We start from the raw sequence: 18,134 nt of genomic DNA, 5'->3' as shown, positions 1-18,134 counted from the left end.
GGGAGGCCCTGCTGCAGGGCAGGGGAAGGGTGGCGAGGGACAGAGCGTTAAAATGGAGGCACCCAGCGGGGCTGGCAGGGCAGGGACAGCACAGCCCTCACGGGTTGAGGTCGCCCAGCCTTTCCGCCCCGCGTGCCAGCCCCGGCTCGCGCAAAGCCCCATTGTTTAAGGAGACAAAAGTGTGAACGTACACATAAGCATTCCCCTCACCAGTGTTCTGAGCACAAGCATCCACCAGGAAAAGGGCATTTAAAGCCAGATCCAGAGAAAGGAGCTCTAGAATATCAGGGTCACAGCCCAAGTGCTGGGGGGTTTAAGAAATACCGTGTGTGAACAATCACCTCATACTCTTACCTTGAAGATGAACCCTTGAGAAAGAGTCATTCATAACCTTTATTTGACAACTATTACAAACAGTTCTGGAGGCATCTACTTTGTTCATCTCAGAGCAGTAGATTTGACAAAGATTACCCCTTTCACAATACCTTGCTATTTAAAAAATACCAGTAATAGTTACAGAAAGTACCAAAAAGACTGCCCGATGACTTACAGCAGAAATTTTAAGCCTGCTTTGCTATTCATACACAATTCTACTTCTTAGTCTGAAAGTGAAAGAAAAGGAACAGGGCTCCTGATCTGTGAGCAGCACAAGGCAGTGAGTGTGACAGGAGGCCTCCAGGCTGGGTTAAACACGGAAAAGCACTGGGCAAAAAGTAAAGAATTGTGCACATTTCCCAGGTGGGTCGCACTTGGAACTTCCGACCCCTGTGGAGTAAGTAGCCTTCAGCCAAATACAGCTTTAGCCCCTGCTCAAAGACGCCTCGCGCAGCTCACACTGCGTTGCAGGGCAAATAGGATGCGCTCACCTGCTGCTGCTGAGCGTCACACTGCCGCAGACCACCTGAAGGGTGACACAATTGCCTGTGCAATTTCAGCCCATCCAGATCTGGGAACTGAAACGGCTCAAGAGGCTCCCACCATTTATCCGCCTTTTGCAGGCAATCAGATGCAGGCAGTGTTAGCTACCAATGCACTTGTATGCCCCCCTTCCAGTCCTGCAAGAACAGCAACTCTAGCACTGTAATTTCTGCCATGCTCCAGTCTGTGTCTCCTACAGCACTATAGAGCATGGAACATTTCAAAGTGATGCCCAGCAGCACAACAGAAGTGCAGAGATGAGTAACAGCAGTGTTTTACCAGCACTTAGCTGAGTCCTTATTTTCCATGCCTGAGATAACCTTTATCTCGTATCCAATATCCAACTGTTAGGCAATGTAACTAAGATTTTATTCCTTCTGAGTAGAGTTTCATATGCCTGCATGGTGTAATGAAGGACTCTTATCTGACCAGTGCTATAGGTAGAACGATGCAACTAACACAGAATCAGTGACTTGATATTTTAACGTTCACAGAGCAAATTCAGACTGCTCTAGTGAAAACCTACAATCCACAATGTACCTTTGGTTTCTTATATTCTTTGCAAAATTCTTCATAAAACTAAAACCAACTGCATAACTATTAGAAAAGGCCTTCATCCATCTACCTCATTCTTTCTGTTCCTCAACTCCATGTCAAACTCTTCATTCATTTTAAAAAATGAGAGAAAAACAGGAAAGAATAGGGTGTTTCCTGGAGAAGTGCAGACCACATTGAGCATCGCTGTAGGCAGGTCACATTTGTCCCCCAGCTGAGAATTCGAAGAGCAGCTGTGCTGCCCAGAATGTATCATCGGCTAATGGGTCACCAACTGGATCCTCCAGCACCTGAAAGACACGGGAGAGGAATGAAAGCTTCACCACATATGAACTTTAACAATGCAGTTGCTCACTGTGGAATTGCTCTTTAGGGCAGATGTACAGTGGCACAAGACTGTGAGAGGGGAAGGAATGTCAGTAGTGAAGGCTGTGTGCGTGAAGTGAGGTGGAGTAATCCATCTGTACAGGACATGGGTGTAAAACGGCGAGCACAATCTGTGTGCAATTCGACCCTTCGCAATTCAGAGAAAAGCAACTGCCTTCCTTCTGCCCAAGACATTGGTTTCTATAAAAGCAAGTAAACAATGGAGGGCAAAAACAGGATGAACTAATTAAGGAGGGAATGATCACCTGGACAAGGGAGTTCTATTCATGAAGGGGAAGGAACATCTCCAAAATGTGTTAACTGTTTTTTGTAGTTGTTTTGTTTTACTCTCCTTTTAATTTTGATGAAATATATGACCCACAAAGAACAAATTGAAAGTCATGTGTGGCACAGGGAGTGTACATTTGCACAGCTGTGGTTCAGACATGGAAACCACATGTTGTATATCCCTGCAACAAGCCCAGGGAATCCATCCTTGGGTGATCCTGTAAGAAACAGAGCATCCAGGAAGCCTGTGGAATGCCATAAAAACATTTACCCATTCAAGCTCCTCCTTTTCCTACAGCACATATTAAAATTTGCAAAAAAAAAAAAAATTGCTCTTCTGAATTCCTGAACTGAATAACTGTTACAAAGATTTGAAGATGTTGCCTTCTGACATCTGCAGGCATCACATGGTATCTTGTTTCCCATACCATATTACACCTAGTGTCATGTTTCTATGCAATCACAAAATCAGTGCCTAAATCCAAAATAGCAAGAGGAAAACACTAGCTACAGAGACTGCATACTCTGGAAATCTTAGAAAAGGCTCATTCATTATTAATGCCCAAAGCTTTCCTACTCATCTGGCTCCCATTATGGCTGGTAAAAAGGCCACTTTCCAAGATACGGATCTTTATATTGATGCTTTCAAAGGCTCAAAAGAGGTTCTGTTACTGCCCTGAGAGCTGCAGCCGCTTCCCATAATGAGGCCAGAAGAGATGGTCTCCTGCTTTTCAAAATCTCTTTCAAAAAGGTTTTCTCCAGCAGCTGACATTGCAGGAGAAACAGAAACAGATGCTAACTCATTGGTAGACCAATAGATTTGAAGCCAAAAAATAAACTTTACGAATAGCTTAAGCTACAGTGTAGATAGGGCTTTCCTGAGTAACAGTTAATTCATAGATGTGCTCCCATTCCCTTGAAAGCAGAACATTTCTAGTTTCTATGCTCTGCTGCCTTAAAAGCACCAAAAGAAGGCATAGTTTGAATTCACAGTGCTAGGTGAACCCTCCGTTGCTCAGAATTTAAATGATACTTTGGATCTACAAAGGTTGATTTGGCCATCACTGCAATGACGTGTTTAGTAAAAATCAAGGTCTGATAAGCAATTCAAGTGGCAAAAGCAAAAAAAAACCTCTTCTCCTAGCATCCCAGCATCTGCTGGATGGTACTCAGAGAATGCCAAGCTTACTGATTCCAAAGATATGCTTAGATCATGTACGTTTCATACAATATATGATGTGAGATTTCACATCTCCTGCGAGAATGCTACAGCAGGAAGGTGCGTGTGGCTGAGCTCCCTTCTCTGAACGTAGGTGCGTTCTCTTACCTGGCCTTGTCCCATGGCTTGGCTTTCTTCCATGCAGGGTGCAGAAACAGGTGGGCACTGAGGCTTGCCAGCCACAGTCTGATGGGAACTGGAAGAAAAAAAGATGATTTACAAATGCATTTGTATTTATGCCCTACTTACCACTTACTGCAGTCTGGCAGCAGGATGAGAGGGGCTGCTGACAAGACTATTCATTGAAAAGATAATGAGTTCTGTTGACTACAAACCTGTGTCATTTCTTCAGATTGTCACAGACTGAAAAAACAGATTGTGCAATGGGAGGACTAGCCTGACCAGGAGCAGTATACAGGACTGACATCTCCATTTGCAACTTGCCTTATGCCCCTAGAACACTCTGCATAAACAGAGAGATGTCTACCAAAATGTCTTTCTCCTGGAACATATTTTAAAAACACAGAGGTCCTCAGAGTCAAAACATCTGAAGGTGGCTTCAGACATAGCCACAACATTAGCTGTAATTCTACTATAGCTTTTCAAGGCCATCAGCTGACAGTCTGGGGACATGGCTTCCCCATCCACACCTCCCCAGGGGCTCTGCCAACGTCTGAAAAGAGTCTGCAGGCACTGCGCCAAGTAGGAGACACTGGGTACTCGACGATGGGATGCCCTTTGTCACCAACTCCATATCTGTACTCCAACAACACTGCCCATACCACTGCCAGGAATACCCCAGGGTATGAACAGCCATACAAGCCCAAACTAAAGGAATCAACTAATAGAACTTGGGAAAAAAGTACAAGGAACAGGGCTGTTTCTTGTCAAGTTGCCCTTCCTTGGGATCCCCTCCAGGTTTCAGCAATCAGTCTCGGGATTCCTTTGCTGGAGGCTGCATTCATGCAATTACATTTACTAATGACAAACAGACTCAGCCCCTACCCCCACAAATTCCTCTCATCCTTTATCATTGCCCACTTACACTTTGACATGCACAACACCCTTAGCAACAAATTCTGTGATTTAATTGTGCAACATGCCCAAAAGTAGCCTCCTTTTGCACATTTGAAACTTGCTGCCTGCCAGTGTCACGCGCGTGGGGTTATCTGGGGCGCGAGCCTAATGGCAGGAGATTCCTACTGTACTGAGCTGGCATTGCAAAGCACAGGAAGAATTGGTAAGCTGCAACAAACATCCCAGCACTGGTATTTTCTAAATCAATAAGCTGGCTCATAAACGCAGTCTGTCTTGCTCTATAAAGTTCAGTGTGCTTTTCTGCTTGAAAAGTGAGGCACAGGAGAGCCATATTCTGCACGAACCATTAGCCAGGCTACATTCCACCTGTCCCAACCAGAAGAATGAAGAGGATAAAACAACACTATCTGTAGAGGCAAGCATCTGTTTGATGCCCCACAGGGCCCTCCAGTTCACTAGCTGGATCACACCCTCCTGTCAGGCAGCAGGAGCAGATGGAGACAGTCAGCTCCCAGCCTGGCTCCCCCTCACACTCCCACCTCACAGCCCTGTGGAGCGTGAGAGGTTTGGATACAGCCCAAGTGCGTAGGACCAACTGGAAAAAGCCCATAAAAGAAATAAACCAAAATTGGTCTAATAAGCTTTCAAGGCAAGTCCTTTCCAGGTGAGCACCTTTAAAACGAGACATGCAGATCAAGGTTCCTTTGGCTGACTTGCAGCTCTACCCTGGCACCTACAAAGCAGACCAATATAGGCAGCGACTATCACAGCAGAAGTCCACTCCAGATGGGTGACCCTGGATAAATAATTTCCTTCTCTCAGCTTTACTTTTATCACCAAAGCATGGATAGTTTCACTGCCCTGTCTTTCTAGGATAATACCACTCATCTGCCTCACAGATTAAGCTGTTGACTCCTTCTTAAGTCCCCAGATGAGTGATGCTCATTGCAACATTGCTGCTAAAGATGACTCGGGTGACACAATACTCCTCTTTAATCCAGTAAGCCTGTTAGAGGGCACTGCTTGATAACAGAGGTGATCCTCACTCATTGCCCATCACTGCACAGTGATCTCACCCAAGACTTCCCACCCAAGGTCTGCTGGCTCTCTAGAGAGAAATTGCAAAAAGGCCCGGGTAAGATTGCAGCCTAAGCCTCACTCACTCCTGAAAAGATTTAAGGTCCATACCATGCATGGTATTTTGGGGAGTTCAAGGTTCTGAGGGGAGATGGACCAGGCCACTAAACTAAGTAGGGTCTACAGAGTTCAAATAACTGTATCCTCACCAGAAGGTGTCGATGAAGCAGCAAGTCCTGCCCCTGCCAGGAATATGATAAAGGGTGTATGGATTCCTGGCACAACTGACATACCCAACAAGGAGACATTCACCATAGATTTCTTCTAGTGGTGGAACATACTTTAAAAATAAACATGAGCTCACTCTAGAGTCAGAACATGCAATTTTACATCCAGCCAAAATATTGCCAGCAATTCCTCACTCATCTTTCATAATCCTTAGCCACAGTTTAAAACTGCAAATCCCAAAACACAGGCTGAGGTGGGCTCACAATACCTAGACCTGGGTTCACCCCAGCAATTCTGAGGAGGGAGTCTGACATGAATGTGAACAACTGTAGGCACCAAGCCAACTGGGAAACAGAGGTAAAAGGCAGAAATGTTTATAGCAGGGAACTAACTGGGAGGCAAAAAAATCTACTGATCACTATCTCCAGTGAATCACTGCCTTCCCTTGTTGCTTTGACAAGCCACAAAGCCTCTCCCTGCCTTTGCTTCCTCATCTGCAAAACTGGAATAAAACTGCTTCTTCTGCCTACCTCTTTGACACATTATTGACAGGGTTATGCTAGCACAAATGCTGGACAGGGTCAAGCAGAAGGGTTACAAAATGGTACTACTACTCCTGATCTGTCTTGCAGATCAGCAGATTAAAGGAACTTTATAATGTCTGTTTTGCAGTGTTTATTTTTATGTAACATTATGGAAGTTGTGTAACACATGGAAGATGGCACGGATTTTTGTTGTTTTGCATTCTGTGAATTTATCTCAAGTCCCAGAGAAAACCTGCTGTCTGAAACATTCGGTACAGGTGGAAAACAAAAAGGCAGAACAGTGCCTGTCTTTCTGTCTTCAATTCGGAAAGCTTGCACTACGGAATAATCTTGTCATGAGGTTATGAAGCTACAAAAAACTATTTTAGGATTAAGTACAGGCCCTACCAACCCAGCCTGCAGGGTCAGCTCTTGCAGAGATCAGTGTAAGTTATGATTTTCTGCCAAAAAGAAAAACAGGCAAATGGCTTAGATGCCAAACCTGCTTTAAAGAGAGGGGTTTGCGATGCTGGCCCTGAATCTCCTTTGTACTAACCACGCTGTAAAACACACACACGTTTATGCAGCATTTCCCATTTCCAGCACACAGATAAAAATATCTTTAGAATCTGATGAGGACAAGCGGAGAGTCAGGCCCCTGGAATGAGATGCATTACCACACTTTCTGCAGCCCTCTTTAATAGGGGAATCAGGACAAGGCTAGATTCACAACAACATTGTTAGTCCTGCCTTTGAGAAGCCCTGTGCTTTCCACTCCTTTACCTGTGGGGAAGAATAGCCTCCAGGGTCCCTAGCTGTCCTTCTCTAAGGGTGAAGTTTTCAACCTCTAAATCTGACTGCCGAATGATTCTTCCTGAACTGGCCTCAATAAAACCACCTTGAGAGACTCTGCTTAAGGGAGCTCTTACACCTGCTGAAATAAATGTTCGTATTAAAGACAATTACAGATAACATGACCTCAACCTCTGACCCAGCTAGTCCCCCCCTTTGCTGTGCATTCACCAGAGGTTGTGCAAATAGCAGTCACAGCACCTTCCACTCTGTAGACCTATAGCAAAAGCACATGTTATGTATCGTATCAAGGCCATTCTGAAGAACAGGGACAAGAAAAGAGATGGTGGGAATGCTGAACAAGACAGGATAGGAAGGAAACAGAGAGGGAGAGAGAAAAGCAGGAAGAAGAAAGGCAAGTGAGAAAGTGTTGCTGAAGATGAGCACCATGCTTCCAGCATCTGCTCAGGCAATCAGCACTTGCCTCTGAAGAATTGTCAGGGGTTTAAAAACCCAGAAGCCTGCTAACTGACAAGGTGAGCAGACAGAACCTGAAGGGACCCTTCCAACGGAAAAGCTAAAAGGAGTCCACCTTGCTGGAAAAGCACTATCTTAGGAAGGAGTTACAGTCTTAGCAAGATAGTAGGCAAGAATGTCTGGTTCAGCACCTTAAATCAACAGGTTTCCTATGCTATTATGGGAGCTGAAGATATGCCCTCCTCCCGTTTGTCATGATGTGGGAAAGCCATGTAATAAAGCATGTTTCCAGCAAAGGGAGGAGAAGCCTGGAAAAACTCTTAAGGGCCATAGTCTGGGTTAATTTTTACTAACCTTCTACATTTGGGGTCCACATGGAGCTGGAGACTCCTGTGGTGCTGGAAGGGGCCTGCCACATGGCCAGACGTTCACCTGGGAAGATAAGGGACCCACAAGAGCACACAACAAAGTTATCCAGCTGGGGGCCAGCGTCAATACTGCTTGCTGCTTCTCTGGGCTGAAAGACGGTAGAGTTAAAGCAGGTTCCTGGTTCCAGCACAGCCTCACTGAAAAAAGCTACAGGTTGTTCAGTGATGTGAGTCATCAATGCCTTGCTTGTCCTTGGTTCGCACAGTGCACTGCTCTGAATAAAGCTGTAGTAATGGAGGAAACACATTAGCCATACATTTTGCTTTTCAAAGAGTGGAGACACCCCAGCTCAACCTTTGACTCCTGCCCTTGGCAGGTGGGAGATTAACTACGAGATGCTCCACCTGCCTGAAACTGTGCATGGACCATTCCAATCAAGACTCCCTAAATAATGTCCCCTGAGAACTGAAATGGAAGTCAGTTCCATGACATTTAAGGGATGCTTCATCTCTGAACTGTTATTGTAAAGACTTTTTCATACATCACCTGGATTCCAGCATCTTTAAGTACATTCCTTCTGGAGACTTATCCATGTCTGTAGCTGCCTGCTCCCACCCTGGGTCACAGGGCATGAGGTTTATCTCTGTCTGCTCAGAGCCAATGCCTACATAAGATCCACCTGAAAAACACAAGCCAGGCAGGCAAAGGAACGCTAACAGTTACTCCAAAAAGCAATTAAATAACAGTCTAATTTGCAAAATGCAGCAAGGCCCTCTTTTTCCCTATGACTGAAGTTTGGTCAAGCTTTTGTGAAGGGGCACAGAAATACTGGGTTTTACAGGAGTGGACTGCAGCTCAGAGTGACCTATTTGTATTGTAATAATCCCCTTTGTGTTCTGGGGAAAAGTTTATGAGCTATTATTGTGTTCCTTTAAGCCATTGGTATTTGTTGGCTTTGAAAGGCACTCTGCATCCAATCCAGCATTGGGAAGGCTACAAGACAGACAGAAACAATGTGAAAATGGCCATGCAGGCAGAAGGCAAGGTGTTGCAGCTGTGATGCACTGGATCCCTGCTATATGTAGAAAAAAAGCAGGTGTCAACATCATTACATGAACACACTAGCATCTCTTTCATTCTCTTCACCACACAGTAGTAAATGCTGCTAACAGTGGTGATCACTGAGATCAAAGACAAAACAGCAAGTTGTGAATTATTCCTAGTCAGTCACTAAAACAACAATGTGACCGATACACAGAGTGCAATCATTTTGGTCCTAGATCAATCTGCAAATTCAAGTCCTCATCCCAGAGGCTGAGAGCTAAAACTTACTGCCTGACATGTATTTGCTTTCATTTGCTGCCCCTTCTGAGAATGGCATATCTTTTCACCTGCCCTCGCACAAGCCCTGTCAAAGCTCACTCCTCCTACAGAGTGACAGCCTCGAGCCAAGAGATGAGGCACTCCACTGAAGCAGAGTTCTCCAGTGGCCACTTGATACCTCAGTATATAGATGCTGCTTCTGCAGAAGGAATATCCTTCTCTTCCTGAAGAAGTTAAAAATTGTTTTTCAGCTTTCTGGGCCACATCCCAAGCCCATTAAGAAGAGACAAACCTGCAGTTTGTGGAGTGTAGGATCCTCTATTCTGCTGATCCTTTGCATGGTGCATCAAGGTCCCCTCAGGGCACAAGTAGTTAAGCTTTTCCTCACGACAGATGCGGGATTTTTGACGTCGTCGATAATTTGCAAACCAGTTATAGACCTGAGCTGGCTGCAGGTTCATGTCCTGAGCTAATCCCTCCTGCAAACCCAGGTGTAGGGGGAATCAAGAAAAAAAAGGAACAAACCACATCCAAATAACGAGACCTTTCCCTTCAGTTCCAAAGACAGCCAGACAAAAGAGCTTTCAAACCCACTGAAGACATTTGTTCTCTAGGTCTCCAATAAGTCTATGTGGATGCCATTAAGGAAGCAGATTTATAAACTCAAAAGAGTTGCTGGAAAACAGATTTCACCCTGTTCCCCTAGACAATCTGTTTGTTAAAGGAAACCATTTACTGTTATTTTATATTGCTATATTTAAACACGCAACATACTGCATAAAACCTCAGCAAAGTATGCTCTTTCTACAGAATGACAGCTTCACATCACTTGCACGACACTAATGGCATAAACATTAATGCATTTACCACATTAAGTAGTTTTCACAAACCCTGAGCAGCATAAACATCTGCAACACATTCACAGAAATAAAATGTGCTGTCTTAAACTACTTGTTAAATAATGAGATGACATAAATGAAGAATGTATTGGCAAATTAACATACAAGTTATTATCATAACCTGCACTATTAAGTTCTAGAAGGGCAATCTCATTATGCTCCCAGTTCATATTTATATTTTTTAATGAAAATTTGGAAGTTGTTGCTACTTTGTGAAAAGGGTATGAAATAAACCATCTTCACATTGCAGAACTATTCACCAGCTCATCCTGCATCATGTAAGAAGGGTATTGGAATAATTGAGCACCACAGGAGCAGACATTAAAGACTAAAGCTTTTACATTGCAAAACAGTAACAAACAAGGGTTACTGAATAAATTCACAGGTCACTTGAATTATAACTCTGTCCCTGTTCAGATAAGGTAGGTAACTGCATATATTAACAGTGCCTTTTTTTTTTTCTGTCTTCAAATTCTATGAGCTTAATGTGATAAATCAGTACAAAATATATTCTGGTGAGCAAAATGCAATTGCATATAGGCTACAACCCAGTCAAATCAGAACTATATATCACTATAATATAGCCCTTTTGAGTGATCGATCGTTCACTGCCTATGTTCAGTCAGTACAAGATTAGACCTGCTAAAAAGCCCAGCAAAGAACTTATTTCCCCTAATCTTTTTGTCCAAGGCAAGCAAAGTTACTTAGCATTAACTTAATTTGCTATTTTTTATTTTTATTATTATTATTACTAATTTTTTGAAGTAAACCTTTAGGGAAAGATCAAATATTGGGAATTCCAGCCCCACTGGGCTTCTGAAAACAGATCTAGAATGAAACCAGCTATAGACCCCTGATCACAGAATGCTGTTTTTCTGTGACAAGGACACTTGTCTGGAAGAAGCATATCCTTACCCGTTGTTTCTTGTTTGGATTTGTTGTCACTTCTGCAGCAAATTTGTACAGCTGCTGGCGTACTTCATTGGAATAGTTTCGATTTTTCAAGCCCTCAGGACAAAGGGAAATAGGTGGAGGATTCCTGTGCACAAGAGAGAGGGAAATAAGGATTCCTGTACATACAAGAAAACAGGACTAAGAAAGACCCCAAAAGATTCATTCATATTCAAGGGAAATATTCTTACATTGCCCCATAAGGTCAAAACCCCAGGAAAAACCCAGCTCCCAGATGCAGTCATTTTGAGACGTGCAGCCTCTGAATCTCTACTATCTGCACATAAATATTACAGCAGAGAAGAAAAACTTTGCTTTCTCCTATGCCATGGTACCTCTTCCTGCAACGAAATTTCTGCAGTGGTGTCAGAAAATCTCTGTGGTGTTTCTCCATAATCCTATGGTAGTGAATCTCATGCCAAAGTTGCACCAGCTCCTCCTTCTCTTCTGCCCTGCAACACTAAATCAGAACGGTATGTTACAAGCCTCTATCACAGTAGTCAGGAAAAAATCCTGCTTTCACAAACTACAACCCAGTTACTTTCTTCCCCTCGACTGTTTAATAGTAACTGCCTGTAGCAGAGGCCTTACCCTGGGTTTCAGGTCAACCCATCCACACACCTTCCACTACTGGACACCAGCTGAAAATGCTCCACACGCTGCAGATTGGGAACCTCTGTTCAATTCTAACAGTTCTAAACCCTATTTTTCTGACACTGCTTTTCGTTTCCATGAAGCTAGGAAGAACACATCCCTACCTCCAGGAGCCTGCAGGCTGTGTCATGCTGCCCGTTACGGATGTGAACAAACACACAAGCTCGGACAACGTGGATGTTAGTGAGAAAATGCATCTTTTGTTTGCATCTCATCACGGCCCCAACCAGCTTCTCCAGATTAGGGAATGAGCTCTGGAGGTCCCGGCAAAGCTGCCCCGCTAGATCCAGCAGCTTGGTGGGTGGGGGATCCTTGTGTTTGTTCCTGCTTAACATGGCCATGAACCGCTTCATCCTGACGTCCTGCTGGAAACCTTTTCTATGCAATGCAGAAAACTGTGGTTAGATAAAAAGTATTATCTCTTATTTTTAGCTTCTATGGTCTGCATTAAAAAAAAAAAAATCCACAACGCGAATAAAACAACAAAACCCTCTTGGAGGCAGTACAGGAGGGCTGTAGGAAGCCAGACTCTGGGCTGCTCCTGCTCAGCTCTTGCTTATTGTCAGGGGCCCTGGGGTGCTGGGGGTGCTGTTGGCTCTCCACTGCCCCCAGGTCCCTGCTCTGATCCCCCTTCTCAAATCCGGCTCCCCCATCCAAGCTGCTGAACGGGGAGCACAGACTGCTATAGCTGAAGCCCGGACCCATTCTGGGGAAACAAAGCGGGGTGTTTTCCAAAACAGGGCCAGGCAGTACAGCACAGCCTAGCTCCGACCATCGAGGCTGCTTTCACCCTGTTTTCCTGGGGGAAAGGAGACCGGCACGGTGCCTCCCCGTGCCCCCATCCTCTGGGCCAGGGAGGCAAAGCTGTTAAGTACCTGCGAGCTCGAGGAGCAGGGCGAGGAGCAGGGCCACCCCCGCGCCCTCCCGAGGTGCTGGGGAGCAAGTGGCGGCCTCTGCCTCCCGCTGCAAGGCGCCAGAGCCCACTACCTGCAGGCCGGGCCGGAGGAGCCTCCCCTACCGCCAGCCTCCCCCCCGCAGGCAGCTGGAGGCTCACCTGGGACGGGGAGAGCCTCCAGGACCCCGCTGACCTCGAGGGCCCCAGGCACGGTCTCCCCCTCCACCTCCCTCTCCCACAGCACTCGCTTTGACAAGCCCACGGCTGCACGCACGGCTACGTGTTCATGGGGAAGCGGAGGTAGAATAGAGGGCAGCAAGATATGTTTATAGGAGGGTTTCTTTTTTTTTTTTCCTTTTTCCTTTTATTTATTTATAAGATGTTAATGGGGCTCAGACATGCCCTGATAATTTTCACACACTTAAAGGAACTGAAAGAGGAATGCAACTCAATCCCATCTTTTCTAGGTGGGTCCCATCTCATAACAGATGAGTCATTCCGCGAGATGAGCCAAAACTGAAGCAGCCATGATTTTCCTTGAATCAGGTCTGAACAGCAGTGTGAATGTGCCAGCCCTCTGCTGACTCTGCTACAGCGAGCACAGCCAGGAGCACAGCCAGCAGCAGCAACCACTGTGCAGCAGGAATCAACCACCACCCACGCACCGTGCTGCCAGCCGCAGGTCCCAAACCCACCCCCAATTCACATTTCAATATCTGGCTCCATGGGACGTATGCTAGCTTTCTTTGCAAAGGCAAAGACTGCATACTTGAGTGCAGGCATCTGCATTTTGCTGCATACAGACATCTTAAAAAAATCTGAATCCCCCCTTTCCTCCACTCAGTTGCCTGTAAATTCTCCTTTGGCCTAGCAGGCTGGTAACCGGCTTCTTGCTCCTGCTGTATGACACCGTTTTACATCCTGCGCTGGAGAGGACGAAGTCCCACCACTGGACTCTGAGCATTTCATTATCATGCAGGACTTAAGAAGCAGTATTTCCTTTTGGTGATGTTCTCCTTTACTCCCCAGTTCTCTCCTGCTGTCTAGAGTTACAACAAAACATCAGGTCACTTGGTTTTCTGTATTTTTACTTATTTACATGTATGAAACTTAACAGGCATCTCTTCACATTTTATCATACATATTCACACAACCAGGTACACCTCAAAAGGGAAAGACAGAGGCTGCTGTCAGGCACGGCAGATGCAAACAGCACCCGTCATTTCCAGTGATGACGAGCTGATACCACCACATGGTGCTGAATCTAACTGCCCTTGAAAACCATTTGCACTCTCCCTGCTCTAACGGAAGTTTTGGCAATCAAAGACAGCAGCTACTTGATACCAAGCTGAGGTCAGGTGATAGGTACTGGCAAGCCAAGAGCTCAGGTTCTTTTTCCAAGGGCCTAATCAAATTCTGTTGAATATCAACAGCAATATTGATCAGGTCCCCTTGGAGCCTCAAAATGAATCCAACAGAGAGGCTCTTTTCCAGTCATTCTCCCCCTCTACTTCCTTGCCACAAGGTAAAGCTTCTAGCTGTCTCCTTAAGAGATACAACTCTATTTCATGGAGCACTAGCGTGCATCTTATCTAGGCAGTCAGTCCAGAACAACACAAGCCGACTGTCTTTGTTCCAGCAAAAATCTGTAAAGTCTTTCAGCAACCGATCAGCAAATTTCTCGTCCCCAGTGGCACTGGACCGCCACGTTTTTGTCAGCATGGTGTTGTAGGCCCAGTTGTAGCCAATGCGCTCTTCACAAAACATGTTCTGGTTGGTGGAGCTAGTGGAGTTGCGCCGGCGTCGCTGCTGCCCACAAGAAAATTTCCGCTTTGAATATGGCAGCTGCAGAAACACCGTCCCTGAAGGAAACAGACAGAACTTTAGCCTTAAGCAGACCTGAGTCCCTATAACTGGTAGCTGATATTACATTCTGAAAAGGAAAATGGATTGAGTTCCCTGCCATTGCCTTTTAGCAAGATAAAATGGAACACATTTTTCCTTTCACATGCTATTTCTTCCTGCAAATTACAGCAGTGGGAGAGAGCACTTAGTCTTGCCTTTCTCTTGGTAGAAGGGAACGAAGCAAAGGGGTATGCTCTGATCCATCTTTCTAACCTTACATCAATTCCCATTCTCTCCTGTAATCTTCCAGATGCTCTTTTCTCATCATTGCCTTCATATCACAACACCACCTCTGGATGTAGTAATTTTAATGTAATACGCTATGCATGTAGTTCAGTTAAAAATGCTGACAGAAAACCAACATTTATAAAGAAAAATTACATGAGCAAGTGGATCCTAAATGCTTTATCCATTGCCCACACAATGCATACAGGTAGAGAGGCATCTACAACTGACCTTAAGCTCAAGAGCACAGCACTGACTTCTCCCATTCCCTTTCCCTACTAGCTGCTAGATGCTGGATGCACATTTGTTTATACTGCAGTTGGAATAAACTGACTTATTATTTCTCCATCTCCTGGAAATAAAAAGTTTCAGGGACACCATAAAGCAAGATTTCAAACCAGTGCCATTCATTAGCAGCAACACTTTGTGCTTTTCATACCATCTTGCCAGTTTTCTGGTTTGTGTTGGCTGATACAGCTACTTGTCTTCTGACTAGGGACATAATGAGGACAAACGTCACTGACAAAACACAAAGTGCATGTAAAATGGTTCTTTTGTTTATAACAGCCTCCTCCTCGCCCCCATTGCCTGCCAAGTATTGCTCACCTGTGACATGAATATACTGGGGCTTGTTCTCAGCTGGAAAGTTGAATGCAGAAGCTGAGTATTTATCTTGCACAAATCCGAATCTGAAGAAACCAAGGCAATAAAGAAAAAATAAAATAAAGAGAGCCACTCCAGCTATAATTCCTTCAGCCAAAGGCAGGAGCACAAAAGAAAGTTTTACACCATTTCCCCTCTTGAGGGCAAGAGGGAAGAAAGAGAGCTGAGCCTCTCCAAACGTTCTCTGCCTCTGCTAGGTACAATGTGAAAACTTGTAACTCCACAACTGTCCTAATGGGGGTCAGAAACAAGAGCCTGTAGCTCAGCTGGGGAGGGCATTGAGCAGTCTCTGGCAAAATGAAGCAGCTGCACACAAATAAGGGAAGAGCAATAGTGAAGAAAGACATTCCTTGGATATATCTCAAACTGTAACACCATTTTGTTCATGCTGGAAAACATTACATACAGAACTTTGAGCAGCTCACCTGACAGTTCTTTGCTATTTGGAGAATATTTCTTCCTCTCCTGCTTTCTAAGCTCATGAATCCATACTTCCAAACTAAACTCCATTACAAAATGCAGTCTCTCTATCATGAAACAGACCCTGGTAGCAACGCTGTGAAACAAACTGGCAGTTCAAGCGCAGTGGGTTAAGGCTAGACAGTGCTGAAAGCTTGCCATAATTCCTTTTTCATTGTGCTCAACCTTCTATGTACAGCTCATATCCCAGTCTTTTGTCAGTTATTGGGCATCATCTAGTTCAAGACTACGTCAAACACACATGAAGAAATTACCTGTCCTATTTGCAGTCTATCTGCTTCTAACTTAGAAGAACAGGGCACTTTTCAAAGCCAACGTCCTCCATAAGACTAGAGATGGTCTGCTGGTGACAGGCTGAAACCCTATATGCCTGTCTCCTGTACCTACAGCGGCCCTTCCAGACATTCTAGTTACATTTTAATCTAATAACTGGCAAGCAGACTGCAGAGAGGCAGACTGTATAGAGCCCAGGTGACCCAGGAGTGACAGTTCAGCGTAGATCCTCATTCTATCTTATCTAAGGAGAGAGGAACCTTTCAGTCATTCTGCTCCATACATACCTGTATGCTATTGCTTCCTGGAGAAGGTGCATACGGTCCCAGTATGTCTCTGGTTCAAAGCCTGAAGCAAAAGATAACAGTTACCTTGTAAATCCATTTTATTTCTTTCTTTTTCAAAACCTCAGTTTTCTTCAGAACACCTTAGTGCACTTTGTATTTGCTAGCAATTTTTTAGTTTGACTTGTTTTCTGCTAGCTGTCCCTTGAATGCCTGCTTCTTAGAGATATGTCTTGTATATACCAATAGCAGATTCATCCCTGAAATTAGCTTTTGTATCTCTAGAGATGAAGGAAGGGAACTTAATGGGAGTTCCATAGGATGGGGCAAAGAAGGCAAGTGGGGTACTGTGCATCACCACAAAGTGCACTGCAAATGCTTCAGTGAGGCTACAGTGACCTCACAGAACATGGATTTGTCACTGCTTGTTGTTGTTTTGTTTTACATCTACACCTGGACATTGGGTTATGAAAATAAAGAATTAAAGGATTAATGAAAATGAATAAAATGATCTTTTTTTTTTAATCCTTTTACTGATTGTTTCTTCTCACAGCGCTCTCTGATCTTTGAGATCCCACCTGAGACTTACCACAACAGCATCACGCAGAAGGGCAAGGTCACATTGCAGAAAAGGAGATTGCAGTTTCTAGCTCTTAATCTCATGTGCAAACACTCTTACCACGAATGTAACCATAGCAACAGTAAAGAGGATGGTGGTTGGGAAAGCCTAATCTCACAGAGGAGAATAAACAAATGCAGGGTACAAATGCAGAGCAGCTCTGGCCAGTGTCTACCAGCAAAATGCACTTTCACAGTATAACATCATATCAAACAGAACAACTACTCGATACAGGCTAGTGAAGGGTATGCAACATTATGGCAACACTGACCTCTGGGGAGGCAACCTTTCCTGTGCCTTCCAACTTCTTGCTGCCAATTTCATACACTGTTACATGCTGATTAGCCTGCCCGCACAGCTTCCCCTGAGTACCACCTTCCTGAGAACAGCTATTAAAATGTAAAAACAGGCCCTTCCTCCAGCTCATGTGTATCTGGTAAAGGAGGTTCTTCATATCAGATATCTGCCAGGAGAGACCTACTTGCAGGAAAAGCATATCAAGGGGCAAACCCAAGAAACAAGTATTTCTTACCATCAAACAAATGCTCGCTACCCTCCTTCAACAAGCAGCTAACATTGAGTGGGATGAACAACTGAGCTCGAAGTGGGTCTCCATACAAGTAACTGGGCAATGCAAATGGACCTTCCAAGACTGGGACTAGCAAGAAACCACAGGATGTGGCTTTACGATGCCAGCCCTGAACCTGAGAAAAAGATTCAAACAGTGAATCATACAACATATGTCAAACTGAAGAAGGGCACTTATGTGCATAGGAGCAACTCATTCCCCAAGAATAGATCAGACATGCTCAATTCTCCACAGGCTCAGCTTGCTTTGCATGGCAGGCACACAAGCGTCCTTGTAAGCAAAGCAGTACAAGCACAAGACATCAGGCTTTCCTTTTTTAAGTGCCACATCAATCAGAAAGCACTTTAAAATAGGACATTTTTCAGGAACTGATTCAGCCTACTTATCATCAGTGGCTAAGCACTGCTGCTTTACTGGAACAGTGCAATAGATTTTAAATAAAAGCAGAAACAACCTCCCAGTGCTATTTGGCTGGGTAGGGTAAAACCTGGCATTAAATAGTTTTGAGTTTTACAGAAGATAA

General features: G+C 44.6%; 2 protein-coding genes across 14 annotated transcripts in view; both read right to left on the bottom strand.

The window, feature by feature from the left end:
• Positions 1-375: 375 nt before the first annotated feature.
• Positions 376-13,500, bottom strand: ANHX (anomalous homeobox). Of its 3 annotated transcripts, none has more exons than XM_072024182.1 (9): positions 11,783-13,500; positions 11,360-11,484; positions 10,989-11,112; positions 9,467-9,653; positions 8,398-8,530; positions 7,837-8,135; positions 6,997-7,147; positions 3,455-3,542; positions 376-1,763 (listed from the first exon to the last, which is right to left on the bottom strand). In XM_072024182.1, exons 1-9 carry the CDS (start codon positions 12,029-12,031, stop codon positions 1,671-1,673), a joined length of 1,449 nt encoding a protein of 482 aa, XP_071880283.1. In that variant the 5' UTR covers positions 12,032-13,500; the 3' UTR covers positions 376-1,670. The 3 variants fall into 3 exon arrangements, with proteins under 3 accessions (XP_071880283.1, XP_071880284.1, XP_021132733.4); XM_072024183.1 differs by lacking the exon at positions 11,783-13,500 and adding an exon at positions 11,616-11,766; XM_021277058.4 differs by lacking the exon at positions 6,997-7,147.
• Positions 13,501-13,640: 140 nt separating this feature from the next.
• DEPDC5 (DEP domain containing 5, GATOR1 subcomplex subunit) overlaps positions 13,641-18,134 on the bottom strand; it is a 46,551-nt gene continuing 42,057 nt past the window's right edge. For 10 of the 11 annotated variants that reach the window (XM_027469685.3, XM_027469689.3, XM_027469687.3 and 7 more), the window contains 4 exons: positions 17,555-17,726; positions 16,407-16,467; positions 15,310-15,392; positions 13,641-14,435 (listed from right to left, as the gene is read on the bottom strand). In XM_027469685.3, the coding sequence (XP_027325486.1) occupies positions 14,140-14,435; positions 15,310-15,392; positions 16,407-16,467; positions 17,555-17,726 (612 nt within the window). In that variant the 3' untranslated portion in view covers positions 13,641-14,139. Of the gene's footprint in view, positions 14,436-15,309; positions 15,393-16,406; positions 16,468-17,554; positions 17,727-18,134 lie in introns of those variants that run through there. The other variant, XR_011803709.1, reaches the window with a different exon arrangement.

Source organism: Anas platyrhynchos, chromosome 16, assembly GCF_047663525.1.
Source record: "Anas platyrhynchos isolate ZD024472 breed Pekin duck chromosome 16, IASCAAS_PekinDuck_T2T, whole genome shotgun sequence".
Classification (NCBI taxonomy): domain Eukaryota; kingdom Metazoa; phylum Chordata; class Aves; order Anseriformes; family Anatidae; genus Anas; species Anas platyrhynchos.
The sequence above is the reverse complement of the archived record's forward strand: the minus strand, read 5'-3'. Positions and strand labels throughout refer to the sequence as shown.